The 17044-nt window shown below is 41.7% G+C and overlaps 1 protein-coding gene across 1 annotated transcript in view; it reads right to left on the minus strand.

Annotated features, from left to right (window-relative positions):
* The window catches only part of Gad2 (glutamate decarboxylase 2), a 77593-nt gene extending 61008 nt beyond the window's left edge, over nt 1-16585 (minus strand). The window contains exons 1-7 of the mRNA XM_015495297.2: nt 16146-16585; nt 15379-15438; nt 15046-15195; nt 13862-14095; nt 8860-8950; nt 8203-8315; nt 3991-4106 (exon numbers count right to left, since the gene is read on the minus strand). Of these exons, the coding sequence (XP_015350783.1) occupies nt 3991-4106; nt 8203-8315; nt 8860-8950; nt 13862-14095; nt 15046-15195; nt 15379-15438; nt 16146-16221 (840 nt within the window). The 5' untranslated portion in view covers nt 16222-16585. The remainder of the gene's footprint in view (nt 1-3990; nt 4107-8202; nt 8316-8859; nt 8951-13861; nt 14096-15045; nt 15196-15378; nt 15439-16145) is intronic.
* Between the last annotated feature and the right edge of the window lie 459 nt (nt 16586-17044).

Raw genomic sequence — 17044 nt, forward strand, 5'->3', positions numbered from 1 at the left:
TTTGTGTTTTGTTGTTGCTTTTGAGATCTACCATTGGAATTGATACCCCCTCAGTCATATGTGAAAACCATCTTTCTGAAACACCTGCGAGAATTCTCCATGGAAGAGGCCCAAGGCCAGGAGGGACGAGGGTAAAATACTGATGACCAGTTCTGCGAGATGTAGACATGAGCTATGTTTGGTGTGTGAAGACTGGAGTGAGTTAGTTATGGTGATTTGCCTAAGAAATCCTATTGTCTGTTATGATTATAAAGAACATTTTTCCTAGATGATAATATACTGTTTCATGAAAGCTATCTCTGGAAGAGATTATGTCACATGAGCAAATAGAGGAATGTGGAATCATGCTCATGGTTTAGGCTTTCAAAGGATTTAGAGCTATAGATGTGAATTGTTGAGCTGGGAACTTAACTTCCCTCTAAACCTACTTTCAAGAAAAGACTTAGAACTTCTCAGCTTAATTTTTGCCAAGCCTTTCTATTGTTGAAGAATCAGGGAAATTCCAGCAAAGGATGAGGGTAGGATCAAATGATCTTTAAGACCTCTTCCAGTTGGGAGATTTTGTGGTTCTGTAATTTGGAGGAAAGTAGTCTTAGGACTTCTTAGTCTTGGGCTAAATATGAGCTCTTATTTCAACTTAATAATTTATTTACTTCTCCTAATAGTCTTATTGGCTATATTATTTAAGTTAGTTCTATTCAAGTTTTATAAGAAAACAGTGGATCTTAACAAACAGAAAAATTTAACACCTTGCCCTCCTTATCAGCTAGGTGAAGTTCTAGTCGAAATTGGTGGCCAGAAAAGAGGTAGGTAGCCCTGATGTGGTGTGACTGAGAGAGAGTAAAGTGTCACTTAGAAAAGAGATGACTCTTCCCTTCCTGAAGTTGGGTGCAGTAGATACAGAGTCTGTCAACATCATTTCCATCTCTATGGTTCTAAGCATGCCAAGTTATAAATTCAGTGCCCAGAATAGAAAAAAAAATCAGTTACTTGACCTGCTTCAATAGATCAAGAAATTATATTAGTGCTAGAATAACCAACATGGAGATAATGGAATTTGGGACAAGATGTTACCAGTGAATTTAGAGCAGCCAGCTATAGGAGGCATTTGATCATCCAGCCCGGTAGTTGGGTTGGATGAGTGGGAAATTGAGGCTGTAGGTCTGATTCTGCCCTGGACTGACTGTGAAACCTGGAGCAAAGCAGTCTCCATCTCTGAGGCTTGGTTGCTTGGATCTATAAAACAAGGTCATTTTTTAAAGGTACCTAATATTTATGTAGAGTTTTTTATGTCTCTGGCACTGAGGCAAGGGCATGTTTTCTAAGGCTCTCCTATGATTTTCCAAAAGTCTTGGGTTCTGGAAACCTCTCAAAGAACAAGAAGAAAGATACCTGCAGCAACCCTTCCTCATCCACTGGCCTCCCATGTCCTCCCTGGATTAACATAGCAGCCCTTCCCCTTCCGGTACCCTCCTCCACCACGCAAGGACTGACATCATGTAGTCTAAAAAAAAAAGGCATTTGAGAAAAGACTTGGTAATATTCTATTGTTAGCCTACAGAGAGCTATTTCTGGGACAGGTGGAAATAAAATTATTGTAAAATTGGAAAAGGCCAAAGGAATATGTGCCTTTGGCCTGAAGCCAGAAGGAGCTATGCTAAATAATTAATTGAACATAAAAGCCTGAGATATAGAGCCCAAAGGAACTAGAGATTGCAATCGTGTGACTTCCGAACCTAGCACTTTAAGGAAAGGACTCACTGGTAAGCACTCATTTGTCCAGAACGTATGGGTTAGTGTTCAAGGTGACATGGAAGCGCTTCAGATGAGCTCTGAAAGTTCCCCTCCCCCCACAGTCCAGGCCTAGGAGATAAAGAGGATGATTTCTTTTGGTAGGGAGAAGGAATAAAAATAATAACCTTCACATTAAGAAAAAAGATCATGGAGGAAATTTGATTAGTGATCAAGGTCAACTGATGAGACTGTTGTATATGAAACTCTGATCTTTGAGTTTAGTTTTTACAGCAGTAGTCGGGGCATGGGCTTCAATGGTCTGGGAATTGAGAAATCCCATTTAATTCTGGATCCACCTACCCCGCTAACTTCAGCTTCTTCAATTTAAAAATGCTCGTAACAATACCTGTCCCATAAGGTTAGGAGAATCAAACAAGTTTATAATATTGGAAGTATTTGGAGACTGTGAAATAGTAATCAGATATAAGGTATTTTACATTAGGAAAATAGTTTATCTGTTAAAATGATAAGCCTAGGGGGGCTGTAGCTCAGTGATAGAGAACTTGGTTAGCATGCATAAGGACTTGAGTTGAACCCCAGCAACACAAATGAATAAAATAAGCCTATATTGGATTTTAGGAAAGGTTCATAATTCCAGTAATTGTTCATAATTATATGTGTGGATAGAGGTACAGGAAGGAGGGTGAAGAATCAAAAGTTGGTTGTATACTCAAATTTTCTTTCTTTTAGGAATGAAGGAGTAGACCCCATGTTTACAATATCTAGAGAAGAAAGTGGAGCAAAATGATTTTCAGACTATATAGACTGAGCTTTCTGGAAGGGGCTAAGTCAATTTACATCAAGTGTGAAGCTGAAAAACTCATGAAGAAATCAGGGACACCTGGTAGAGAGCCCAAGGCAGCTTATTGCTAGACCAATCACCTCTTGGCTTGGAATAGCTTAGAAAACAAAAAAGATGCTTGATATAAGATCATTGGGACTTTTAAAAGCTGAAAATATAATGATATTTATTTTGGGGGTCTAGATCCATTTCAAGGACATAGTAATTGAGAATAAAAATTATGTCATGATACTTTTTTCTAACTCTTAAAGAAGCTGAGAGATGAAAGTTATCTCCTGATGTCATACTAGGTGTGGTTGGCTGAGAAATGGATTCCTCTACCTCCAAAGGCATCCACATCCTCATCCCTGAAACCTGTGCATATGTTTCCTTACATGGCAAAAGGGACTTTGTAGATGCAGGTAGGCTGAAGATATTGGGATGTGTCCAATGTAATCATAAGGGTCTTTGTATATGAAAGGGAGAGGCAGGAGAGGCAAAGCCAGAGAAAGAGATATAGTAATGAAAGGATTAGGGGGTGGGAGGGAGAGAGACATTGAAATTAGAGATGATATACTGCTGGATTGGAAGCTGGAGGAAGGGCCATGGATCAGGAAATGTAGGCAGCCTCTGGAGGCTAGACCAGGCAAGGAACTAGATTCTCCCTGAGGCCCTCCAGAAGGAACACAGCCCTGCTTTTCCCATTTTAGATTTCTGACCTCCATAATTATAAGATAATGAATTTGTGTTGTTTTAAGCCACTAGATTTGTGATGATTTGACTCAGCAGCAATAGAAAGGAAAAATGCTAGCTAATTCCAGGCTGTGGTTTTTTTCTAAATTGGACCCCTAATGAGTTGAAGAAGGGTATATTAAAAAATTAACAAAACTCCCAATGTAACTGCAAACAAGACGATCAAGAAAGTTTGTTAACAAACAATCATTAGTTTCATTGTTAACAATTATTAATCATGGAACTAATTAAACAATCATTAATTCCATGGCGACTGAGATGGTAGTGAACTGTATCCACTGGCTACCAGTCTGTACTTTCCTTTTGTTTCCCCGATATGAACACACAGACACACACCCCACTTGCAATAGAAAGAAGAAACAGTCTGAAATAGATCTGAGACCCCTCCTCCCCTTCCCCGGACACACAACATCATTACAGAGAAGCGAAGGATGGGAACCAGAGGTAAAAACATTCTGCTGTATCTTCACATTTTTCTTGAATTTTAGAGATAAGGAGGACACTCTATTGTACCACTCAGCTGTTTGCTCCCCGTCATTCTCTCCCAAGAAGTATCTTCCAGAAAGAGAACCTCTGGGATTCATGCATTTTCAACTGTGATTCCTTCAACTGAGGTTTTTATGGAATATAACCTTCAACTTGGAAAGAATAGAAACACATACATGCTCCGATGTGAAGGCAATGAGCCTGGGGACAGCAGCCATTCCTTTCTCCTTGACTTCTGGGAACATCTTAAAGCGAGCAATCAGCATGGCATACATGTTAGATATGGCGCCACCTACAGGGCACAGCAAGACACAGTGACTTTTTCTATTCATTACCATCAACACTTCACGCTCAAACAACATCCCTTATTTTCACTGTCCTCCTTGGATGTAGGAGAGAACCTTATTGCTTGTCCTTTGAACTGAATCCTCAGACTCAAAGGCTCTAACAAGAGGGTTCATAAAAGGCACATTTGGCCTGAGAATAGTTATTGCTTTTCATTTCAGTTCATGCTGAGTCAGACCTTCCCCAAAGGTCAGATATGATGGACCTCTATGCTATTTCTTTATTGCACCAAAATCCTTGGTCAAGTCAGTCAAAGATTAAAGTTAAATGGCTCGGGCTGGGGTTGTAGCTCAGTGGTAGAGCGCTTGCCTCGCATGCGTGAGGCCCTGGGTTCAATCCTCAGCACCACATAAGAATAAAATAAATAAAAATAAAGATATTATGTCCATTTTCAACTAAAAAGATAGTTTTAAAAAAGTTAAATGGCTCAAAGTGCCATGATGGTACAATATTTATAAGATCAGCTGACTGAGCACCTACTCAGAAAGATGGTATCAAGAGGGCACTGTGGATGTTTTTTATTACATAGAACACAGCATCAGTGGTCCCAGTGAATTCATAGCCACTTATGTTTGAGACAAATAAGCTGCTGTTAACAATGTGGACTTTAAATTGATTTCTCAGAGAATTCAGGATAAACATCCAAGTCTGTATCGTAGTCATGTATTCACGTCTCGAAACAGTTCTTTACTCTTAAAGACAATGTAGAAATATAATAGTATTAGTTAACAAAGTCTCATTTCATAATTATAGGAAAATACACAACTAAGAAAGGTTAAGCCCATATAGAACTATTTTCTTATGTTGTTCTAAGACTGTCAGGAATTTCACAAGACGAGGTTTGTATCTTATAAGTAGGATTTCAATTGACAGGCAAAGAAAAGTGAGCTTTCCCCAGGGATGTGGGGAAGCTTCGAAGTTTTGCCATTCAGGAAATAGACAGATTGTTATGAATGCAAATGAATTTGCTGGCATGAGGCATGAGACTGTCAGGAAGAGTGAGGGTAGTGCCCCCCCCACCCAAAGGGAGACACCCCCAGGCCCAGCCATGATGTGAATGCTTTGAGTTGCCTTTTCTCCTGGTGGCTGAGGAGCAGGAGGGCTCCATGCCAGGTTAATGGCCCATGCAGGGCTGTGACCTTTGTCTCACCAGCCCTGGGCTCTGACCCAGACAGGCCACCTGGGACGGAGCAGTCATCACCCAAATCCTGGCTTCCTACCAGTCAGAACGAGGGCAGGTCTGGGACCCCAGAGACACAGGACAAGCAGAATCCGGGTCAGACCTGCACTGAGCAGATAACCCTGTCTAAAAGGCTAACTGTAGGATGCTGGACAGAGAGGCCAGCTGTCAAAGAAATTTTCAGTCTATCTCATGGTTTCTGAATCCTGGAACTTGCTGATATTTTGTGCTACAAAATTCTTTGTGATGAGGTTGTCCTGGGGAATATAGGTTATTTAGCATCGTCCTGGCCTCTGACCACCACGTGCCAGCGGCATCCCATCCCCAGTTATGACAACCAAATATGCCTACAGACAATGCCAAGTGTTCCTTGGCGGGGGGTGGGGAGCCTCCCAATTGAGAACTGCTGTTGCTAGTCATTCTTCTCAAAGAGTCTTGGGGAGGAAGAGAGGGAGAAGAGAAAGGGGAATATGTAGATGAAGAAGGTGATCTTCACACTGCAGTTATCCAAGAAATGTCCTTGCTTTTATTCCCACTCCTTTTTGTAGCTCAGTCATCCTCAAGCTACAGGCTTTGCAGCCCTGAGTGGATATAGAGCCTTGTGTGCAAAATAGGCAGGAGACAGATGCACAAACTCTATATACTCTTATCTCCTATGATAGGAAAAATTGTAGCTAAGCAAAGCTTTCTTTTCCCCCACTTAGTTCTTTCCTTCACAACCTACTGAGCAGCAAGGAGTACTCCAGTTCTCTCTGGTTCACAAAGAGATCACATAAGCACGTTTCTTCTAGGAGTCCTGAGCCTCTGGGTATTATAGGTGGGGGTGTAAGATCACCTGAGCTGAGTTCTGTATGCAAGTTCACAGACCTAACTTTTTACATTTAGTCCAAGGAATGGGACTTTTAGATCCCAGCCACATAGGAATGGGTGATTTTCTCTATCCCTACTGCTTAAATCATAAGATGCTTTGAACGCCAGGAACAAGGCTAGATGCTACTTAGTAAAGCATCCATTAGCAAAAGGATGCTATGAACTGCCTCTCTTCTGTGATGTCTTGTAAGAAGGAAAAACATGTTTTGTCTATTGTTTTTTCTGTTGACCCTGCCCCTTCAACTGTGGAATATCCACGGTACACTATAGCATGACCTCTATGACTTCCATCTTGGAGTGAGAGCAATATGGGTCTTTAGTCTTCAGGGAAGAAACTATATGATCAAGCTTCAGTTTTTCCTAATAATTCCCCACTATTCATGAGGATGGAAGGGTGAGTCCTAAGTCCATACTTAGCCTAGTGTAACTGTCAAAGAGAAGTCTTTCTTTGGGTATGTTTTCTGGGGCATGCAGGTTCTATGACCTACCAGGTTAATTAGGCCTGGCCCTCTGTCAAATTAGTCAGTCAAATTTTCAGGGTCAACAGGTGCAGTTATTCTTTCCCGACTACTTGGAGCTATTAAAATGGAGATGAGGATGCTCTCAGGGACAGCTCAGTCTTACAACCAAACATGTAAGGGAAGGAGAAATCAAGGTAGAAATGATGTTGATCTCCTAATCCTACTGAGTTCCCCATGAAAAATGCCTTCAGCATCAATTTCAGGCAATGATAGCAAAGGTAAAAACTTAGTACCAAAGGAAAATTACTAAACTCCCTATAAAACAAAAGTCAGCTTAAAATTCATCACAGCTGGTATTCAATGACATTTTTCAAAAAAAAAAAAAAGGCTAATTTTCCTTTCCATTTAACTAACACATTTTCCTTTAGCACCTGAAAAAAAAAATGTGCTATATACTTAAAAACATAAAATAGCAGATCTGAACTTGCAGGCAAACATGTTTAATTTAAGCCTGGGCCTGGGGGAGGCCACTGTTGCTTATCCGTCATTTCTTCTTTTCCTTTTTTCTTTCTTCCCCTCCCCCCTTCTCTCTCATCTTCCACTTGCCTTTGCAGATTTGCTGAAGGGAGATCAGGACTTGGCCTTTGCTATGTCGGACACCATGGCTTCAGCTTCTTCCCCTCTGCTGTCTCAGCCTACTGATGCCCTCCAACCCTGTCACCTATTAGGTGATACTCTGCACACCAGGTTTCTTTTCCCTGGGTCAGTAACTCTGTCTTCCCACTGCCTTTCTATTTCTTTTCTGTATCCAACCAAGGTCACACTTGTGAACCAAGGGCACGGCTTCTTATTTCAGGTTGGTTCTCTGGGCTGGGAGAGGTGTAAACATTGGAGCTTAGAATGCAGTGGCTGGTTACAAAAAGCAAGATGGAAAAGACTGAATGGCATGATAATGAAGAAAGGGAATGAGAACTCTCTTGAAGAAATCATCATCCTCCTTTTTTTAGCTCTAAGAAATGATCTCACCAGGCACTGTCTGCCCCCCTTGAAATTAATGTAAATCAGCTTCCCTCCTAGTTATTTCAAAGACTACAGCAGTACATATGCTCTACTGAATAGATCTGCCTTGTTATGCACCCTCGAACAGTGAAGGTATTATTGAATGAGGCTACCCTTTCTATTTCACTAACTCTGAGAAGAGCATCAAAGAGTGAATTCCCTTATTAGAATCTTTATTTCTTTGTTACATATTATCCATACATCTTGAATGTAGGATTATGGGGAGAAGTACTGGGTAATATAATCTCTGCTTATGCTTCTTTTGAACATAAGTAACTAATATTAAAACACATGTAGTTAGCATGTAGGCAGGTTCAATGGTCCTGTGCATTCAGCCATATTTCCTTCTTTTGATCAACACATATCCTATGTAACCTAATCAGAAATATGAACCAGATATTTAATTTCTTAGGTTTATAACAAGGCATATCAGGAGAAAAAAAAACACAAAGAAAAGGTGGAATATCATATACCAGGAGAAAATATCCCATCGCCAGAGCCCCCTGGCCAGCCAATTATTTCTCTCATTTTCTTTAGTGTGACATATTCCAATAGCACAAATACTGGGGCAATCTCATAGGTGAACCTGAAATGTAGAAATGGCCACATTTTATGTGTGTATCTCAAAGAAATAATTCACCATTACAATATCTACAGAATGATTTCCCTCTTCAAATATTACATTCACAAAATATTATAACATTAAGTGGAGAGAAAATTATTTTTAAAAGTTATTCCAAAAGGTTTGCTCATTTTTCTGTAGCCCTAATGTTAAGAACTTTAATTACTAGCATGATGTAGAAGGGTGGTTTATCATATTGAATGAAGAACAGTGCAGAATCATACTATGTAAAATACAACATCTGGTCTCATTTCTCTTTCACACTGTATGTAATTACAAATCCCCAACAACAAAATAAGCCCCTTTTGTATTTTAAAATACATGTATAGTTTGCATCAAGATATATTAGACTTTTTATTAAGCAAGAGTGAAAACACTCATACTTCTGAAGTTGGTATCACTATTTTAGAGGCTACCTAATAAAAGGAGATTTTCACATAAGAGTTAAGATGATGGACTCTCACTAATAATTATCCTGGATTACACAAAACCATATTTATCTACTTACATGTTAGTGTTAGCTGTTGATGTCAGCCAGTCTGCTGCTAATCCGACTATATCCAATCCAGTGGAAAGTTGATTGAAGTATCTGGGGTGCCCTGAGTAAAATGGAATAGCAGAATCAAGATGGCATCCAATGAAAATAAAGACTTCTCAAGTTTGTGATTTTTCCGACTAAAGAACCTTGAAAGATATTTTAATAACAGGAAATGCACATTCAGAGACCCAGGATGCCCACACGTATATGTGCTCACAAACACACACATATACATGCACACAAAGGACACTGCCTCTAACCATAGAGGCCACTTTGGATTTTAGTATTTTTTAAAACACACTCTAAAAAATTTCCTTTAATCACACCCTATAAAAAACAATAGATGTGGTTTGCCTTGTGAACACTAAATATTGTCCTACGATGCTTTCAACATATTTGCAAACGAAAATGTCATTGCAACCCAAAGCAAGTCAGAGACGAGGTGTTCTTATTCTCATTCATGCTGCTGAAAGTCCTATTTTGTTGAGTTCTGAGAATCAGTCATACCATGACATCTGCCAGGCATGCCAACATTCATAATAATATCAGTGACAAATGGCTGATGATTACAAAAGACAGGGCAAAAATGAGAAAACGGAACACACTGCTGAGTGATTTGCCCTGGATTCAAAAGGTGATGAGCATAGAAAGATGGCACGGACAAAGCTCATTCTTGTCAATTCTTCTCTGTCTGAATATTTGATTATAAACAACAGAGCTCTCTCGTAGTTGAGATTTAAAATCAAGCTGGATGCAGTCAACATCACTTTCTTGTTAACAAGATACATAAAGATGTATTCAAGGGACTGATTAGTCCATTAGCAGAGGCTTAACTAATTAACTTCTGGATTTCTCTAAAATTCTCTAAATGGGTTGATATCCATATACTCCTGAGGCTATTATTTAAAATATAATTATAAAATTTTCATTAGAATTGTGTCTCCTCATCATGTCTCATAAAAAGCCTATCAATAAGTCTGCTTTGCTTAGCAACAAAAATTTTGGAAGATGAACAATTATGGAAATAGCATCTAATTAAAAGGTATCTGCCACTTGCTGGACACCTGTCTGATGCCTGGGGATGTGATAGTCTCTCATCACCAGTGCAGGCAAAACAAGATAAAGGAAGGCAATGGGGAAAGCAGGGACAAAAGTCAACACATAGCTTATTTCCTGGACAGAGTGCATTCTTATCAGCCAGGCATGAGGCTGGAGAGTTAGACACAGGGAGAAGATAGGAGCTGAGAAAGAGCACATTTAGAAAGACTGGGATTTGAGCATCTCTTGTTCATTCTACAGCATTTTTTTAACCTCTTTTAAAGCTGCACGAGGCACCCTTCCATCTTTTCTGCTCTTTTCCAGGCCCTTTGATGCTGAGCCCATCGGTTTACCCTTTCAGGAGAGGCGAAAAGTCTTTCTGTGCTGCTGCTGACATCTGGAACAACCCCCTACTCCTCTCTGCCTCATTGACTCCCCGTTTCATTACAGCTCACAGCTGAAATCACAGCCTATTTCTCCCTCCGGATGCCCCTCTATTTCTTTGTCCCTGAGTCATTTTTTTAAGTAAGGAAATTATTAAGGATTAGCAAATCTATCTATTAATCTACTTCTCAGCTCATGCATTTCCTAGATGAGCCTGGTGACTATTATCACACAGCAATCAACTCTTTGGAAAATTTGGCATGAAAACCTCTGCATAAGACTGAAAGGGATTCCAAGGTATGTGCTGTGGATTGGATATCAGAAGACCAATCCACTCAGATGACCACTGTGAATACAAGTTTGATGCTTCAATCACTAGCTTTCTGTCCCTGTGTATATTATTTGACCTTGGCCTGTTATTTCACCTGAATCTCTCCTGCCCCCAGTTTCTCATTCATTGATAATAATGTGAAAACATGGAGGGATATAGTTTGACAGGTGAGAACTGCATGCCCTTTTGATTTCTGGCAGAAATATTCCCCTGATGACATTTGCTCACCACCTGCGGCCCCTATAGGCGGCCTCCTAGGGCTGCCTAGTGAATCCAGACAGGGCTCTATGCAAGTGTGAGAGACCTGCCTCTGAACCTGTCAGCTGTCCCAAGCAGCCCTGGGCGTCCAGCTGCACCATCAGTGGCATGCGACCTGAGCTAGGTCTGGCTGCACAGGAGAATCTGGTGGCCACTCACCCCTTGGGCAGCTAAGGAGACTGCAGCCATTTGTGACAGGAGATTAGGATTGCTCCAGGCGCTGCCGGAATGTTCCCTACAGATCAGCAAATGAGCCCAAAAGGGTGCACAGACTCTTTGAACTACCAGCCTCTGGCAACTCGGATTTGGTGCTCACAATCAGTTGGGGAGGGGCCAAAGACATCCAAACTGCTCTTTGTTTTATTTTTTTCCCCTAAATATTTATTTTTTAGTTGTAGTTGGACACAATAGCTTTATTTTATTTATTTATTTTTATGTGGTGCTGAGGATAGAACCAGTGCTAGGCAAGCGCTCTACTGCTGAGCCACAACCTCATCCCCCACATATTGCTCTTTGTGTAGTAGTGACCCAAACAAGGACAGCATCATTTACTGATATTTCACTTCCCTTTGTCTGATGGCTCAATTAAAGAGTCGAGGCGATATTAGTCTTTACTACTCCCCCTTACTACCTCTATCCCCACCAAATCTAATAATCCTTGCAAACATTAACTATTCCAGAATCCTATCATTCACTGAAATTTCTTATTGCAATATCCATTAAAAAAAAATAACTCAACACATGCAGACTTCATTTTAATGAATTTCCCCACTGTGCCTACCTCCTCTTTAAGCTTGGAGCCCAAGTAGAAGTCAACTAAGGACTCTCGGGCGGAAACCAGGTGATAACAAGCATTTTCTAAAGGAATCTCCCAAGGATTATGAAAATGCAGGATGGTAGCAGGCAAGGTAACGACTTTGATGGAGACCCTAAATAGTACTGGTTGACAAATATGCTGAAGCATAAATATCTGTAAACTTGCCAGTTGAAGAGAGAAGGTGCCTATTGTTAATTTTCTAAAATACTATTTGGGACAGAAGGCCAAAATACTACATATGATAGGAATATTATTGAGATATTATATTAGTATTGATATGCTTTACTTAGAAATCCAACTACATCAGATATTTATCTAAACTTTAAATAAAAAGTAATAGAGCAACACTTGAAGAACAGTTTCATGTGCATTATGGCAAAATCTAAGTATTGAATTGGCCCATTTTTTTTTCCTGACACTAAATGGAACATTGATAGACAGAACTATTACTTTTATTGACTTGCATTGCCATTATCTCAACCCCTTAAATTGCATTTCAAATACCACCAGCTTTCAAGGATGAAGATGTAAAACATTTTACACATTCTTTTTGGTTTGGTGTCAATAGACACCAATTTACTATCAACATTTAAATATTAGGTAAGGGGCATGGGTAAAACAAAAATGACTTAAAAGTATTGCTCAGGTTTGCACCTATAGGTATATTAAAAGCTGGTGGGAGAGAAACATCTTTTAATGACTGGTGTATATACATCTTGTGGGTTCTCCAGGAATGTAAATTGATTGATATTTAATAAACCTTTGAAAACCACACTCCACAGTCTGATGGAAGTCAACAAGTTAATTTTTTTTCCTCTGTGTATCTTCTTCTAAATCTCTAATTCCACAAAAGTGGAAAATAATACAATAAATCAATTTTCCAAGGCTTTGTCTGTGCATACCTTTCTTTGTTGGCACAAAGAATGTGCAAAATAAATAAATAAATGAAAAAAGCCGAAAATCTCCCACCAAACGTTCTTCAAATGGTTGTCATTGATTAGGACAATACTGATAATTCATCAAGAAAAATTGCAATATAAAATATGCCATGTCTATGATAATTAATGTTTATGTAATATTTCCCATTTTTTATTTGTAAGCAAATCCTCTTAAAGCTATAAATCAATTTAGATCCACTAGGTCTTTTTTCTCCCCAGAAATTCATTTGTATTTATTTTTGTTGCTTTAATGAAGTGCCACACTACCATGTATCAGGATGATAGGAGACAATGTAGGAAAAAAGAAGGGTAATCAGGCCCTGGGTTGATGAACAATTGATTTTGTGTAGATAAAAAGAAAGGTTGAAATGCACCCAAATAAATGTTACACCTGGAACTATAAAATGGATGGACAATAAAGAATACTGCTCAAATCTAGGCTACAAAATACATTTTAAAAAATGTACCCCTAAGGATATCAGTTTTGCCCACCCCCACCCCATCTCCGCACTTGCCTTTCTTTTTATCTTTTTACACAATGCCCGTGAAGGACACATCCTTATATCCTCATATATTATGACTGAATTGCTAAGCTAGTATATATAGCGTGTGTGTGTGTGTGTGTGTGTGTGTGTTTGTGTGTGTGTGTGGGCGCGCGCGCATGCACACACCTCTTTAAAAAATAGGAGAAAACCTGGAATTCAAATCTGAAGTCCCAGCTAATTGAGACAATGCCACAACATTATAACTCCGGCTCAATGATTACATAACATGGTTAGGTCCCTGAATAGTTCTATGCCTGGAAATTACCAACACCATACTGGAATTCAGGCTTTTGTTTGGATGCCTTTTGAGCTTTCATTTCCTTATTCCCTTTCTTTTTCTATTTTTGGGTCAAATCTACTGTCCTCTGCTGACAAACAGTTGCTTCTATATCAGTGGTTCATCTCCATGGTCAAATGCATGCAATGTAAATGCTGACAGTTTATGCTAAGATGATATTTCTTATATTATCAACTTCAGATGCATAAACAATAACAGAAAATGCTTTTGATTTTAGTCATTTGAATCATTACTATTTTTAAATGATGAAAATAGCTTTACAATTTTGAAAATATCAGTAACTCCATAAAACAAAACATTTTATAGAAAAAATAAAAATTGTAAAAGAAAAGAAGAGCTTTATTATTCCTGATAGGACAATACCTGTTTTAATTGCATATTTTAGAGTTGTTTGGCAATGCATCAAAATTTCCTCCAAATTTTGTGGCTGGTCTGCCAATTCCCAATTATATTCTTGAAGAAGCTCATTAGGATAATGGAAATCAATCACTTTGGTTGATCTATCGAAACTTTTCACCACATATTGAAGCAAAATGTCCATAACATCTTGCAGAAATGTCAAAGTGGGCCTTTCTCCGTCACAGGCTGGCAGTAGGTCTAAAGAATAGAATTAAAACGACACCATTTTACTATGGAAATATTCAGGCGCGATCTCGACTGGGCAATTAATGTCTCTTTGAATCCAGAGATTTTACATTAAACAAACAACAACAATCATAAATACTTTTGGAAAAGCAGAGCATTTTCTTTAAAGGAGAGGCATTTTTCAAAGACGAAGGGAATGAATGAGAGAAATTATGATTTCTCCTCTTCCAGGAAAAAAAACTCTTGCATTTTAGTTCACAACATTGTTTGCTTTCTTTCTTTCTTTTTCTTTTTCAGAAATTGTGCCTCTATTTATCTGATCATAGGAGTTTGTCCTAAAACATTTAAAATGTTTATGGAAACATCTCACTTCCAAAGTGTTTGCGAAATGCCTTTGGGCAAACCAGGCAAAGTGAAATGGGCCTGTTAAAGGTCCACTGATCCCCAAGTCAGTGTGTGTGTGTGTGTGTGTGTGTGTGTGTGTGTGTGTATGCGCGCCTTTTGGAGACTGAGAGTATAGGCGCACGGGGTAAAATTTAGCGAGCAGGTCTCACGTGTACAAAATCTTTCCCCTGTGAAATCACAGCTACACGTTACTCCTTCGATCTAATCTAAAGACCTAAAATATCTCAGCAATTTTGAGTTCTCCTACAGGACATCTAGAAATTGAATCCCACCCGAGGACCCCAGCAACATAGCGAAGACCACAATGAACCACAGAGTGCCAGGCCTCTCGGCCACCCACAGCTCCTGCCCGTGCTGGGGCAAGGGCGCTGCAGCGCAAGAGACTGGGACTCCATCAAGCTTTTCTCGCGTACAGTTGAAGATTCTTACAAAGCCAGCCTCTGGGAATCACCTCGACTCCCGCAAACTCCCAGCGCAACGGACGTCGCCCAGGCCGAGATGGGCGGGGCAGAGCAAGTAGCAGGGGGGGCCCCTGGGGTCCAGTGAGACTCCTTTACCTGTTGAGTGTAGAAAAGCATAGTTGACATCCGCTTTGGGGCAGTTGCAGGGTTTCTGATCACAGGTGCAGGCGACCTTCCGGGCGGCGGCCCGCGGGGGCACGTTCCCAGTGCTCTCCGCTGGCTTCTCAGTATCTCCGTAGAGCAAAGCTGGACAGGAACACAGATCGCCGGCCTAGGTCATCATCGGCCTGACAGGCCCAGCTCTCTCACCCTCGCCCATCGCGGCCAATACACCCCAACTTGGGTGCAGAGGTGAAAAGGCGGTTTTGCTCCTGCGGGCCGAGAGCACCGGACCTTGCCAGCCCCCCTTCCCTGGGCTGCTGCACTTACCGCACAGCTTGTTTCCGATGCCGCCTGTGAACTTTTGGGCCACCTGGCACCAGGCTCTCGCTGCAAAGAAAGTCAGGCAGGAGGACAGAGAACCATAAAGAGATCAGCTGATGGACGTGTGAAATTTTGTTCTAAGTGAACAACCTTAGTAAGCTCGGGTTGTGAGAAAGGGCCGCCTCGGACAGTGCGCAGACAGGTGCGGGGAGCGAGAGGGTCCTAACAACCCCAATCAGCCCTCAGGACACTGATTTGTTTTCAAAGGAGAAGCTCACACTGCGGCCCTTTGTACTTGCCTTCCAGGTGCGGATGGGTTCAGAAAAACTCTCCTAAGAGCCTCGCTTGAGCTAGTTTTCCTAGATAACAGGCTGTCCATTTCCTTGCAAGCTCCCTTTTCAGACTAACAATTCTCTCCCCTTCCCATTTTCCCCCTCCCCACCGCCATTCGGTCCCAGACCAGGATCTAGACACCAAGGTGCAACGTCCTAGGTCCACGAATTTGTTGTTCTGGAGATGCCCCCCGTGTTTGAGGAGCTCTCTTAACCTTAGGAGGAAAGGATCTGGGATTCTTTGGTCATCTTCCTAGGGGGAAAAGGGCTGTGGGGGTCTTGGGTTCTTGGGTGAACCAGGACTTAACACGAGAGCAGGGCAAAGCATTCAAAGAAGTTTTTTCTGTTGCAGGTGGTAAAACCTCCTTAGTCTTCTCAGGAGCCCTGCAAAACCCTGGGCCACCTACAAAGCTCGCCAGCTGCAAAACCCCACTCTCCTACCTGTACCGGGGTTCTCGGGATCCCCGGAGCCATCTTCAGACCCGAAGGACCAAAAGCTGGAGCCCGGAGATGCCATCCGCGCTGCGAGACTGGAGCAGGTCTTGAGTGCGGGCTGCGGGGCGAGCTGCCTTAGGCTCGGCCCTGCGCGCGCGTGCTTGCGAGTGTGTGGCGGGAGGAGGGCACTGCGCGGGGACGCGTGCGGACGCGCAACGAGGGTGGGTGTCACACAGGGACAGGAAACGTGCGTGTCTGCGTGTGCGCGCGTGTGTTAGAGTTGGGACTTAGGGATGTGGTAACGCTCTGGAAGCTGCAGAGGTTAAATGGGGAAGGGGTCCGAAGGCTCCTCAAATATTGGATATTGAAAAGCCCAAAGCGCCAGAGAGATTTTGAAGGACAGGGAGCCTAGAGGGGATGGATGAGGAAGCGAAGGAGGGAAAAATGGGAGAGAGATAGGGAACTGAATCCTTACGGTGCGAGGCAGAAAGTACACTTAAGCTGGAGACAGAATGGGGCGTGCACGCGCGCCCCAGAAGAGCTAGCGTCTTGTGATGGTAGCTGCCCAGGCGCGCTGTCCAGGGTCCTACTGCGATCGACAGTGCGCTGGCCTTAGAGCGGGGCGGACCTGGGACAATGTGGCGACCTAGACGAGTTTTACACATGTACCGATTAGCGTATTGTTTGAGGTCTGGCTCTGGCTGCCGGGAAGGAAACGCGGTTCCCTGGCCCTCTCCCTCCAAGCGGGTGAGGAGGTCGCTGCGACCTCAAGAGCTCAAGCCGGTCAGGCCAAAATCTGGCGCAATTCAGAAGCTGGGAAGGGTATAATGGGGGAAGGGCGTCTAAGTGCAGAAGGGCTCATTTCAGCTCCTAAGTAGAATCTAATGCGTGCCTACTGAGCCGTG

Source organism: Marmota marmota, unplaced genomic scaffold (genome assembly GCF_001458135.2).
Source record: "Marmota marmota marmota unplaced genomic scaffold, marMar, whole genome shotgun sequence".
Lineage (NCBI taxonomy): Eukaryota > Metazoa > Chordata > Mammalia > Rodentia > Sciuridae > Marmota > Marmota marmota.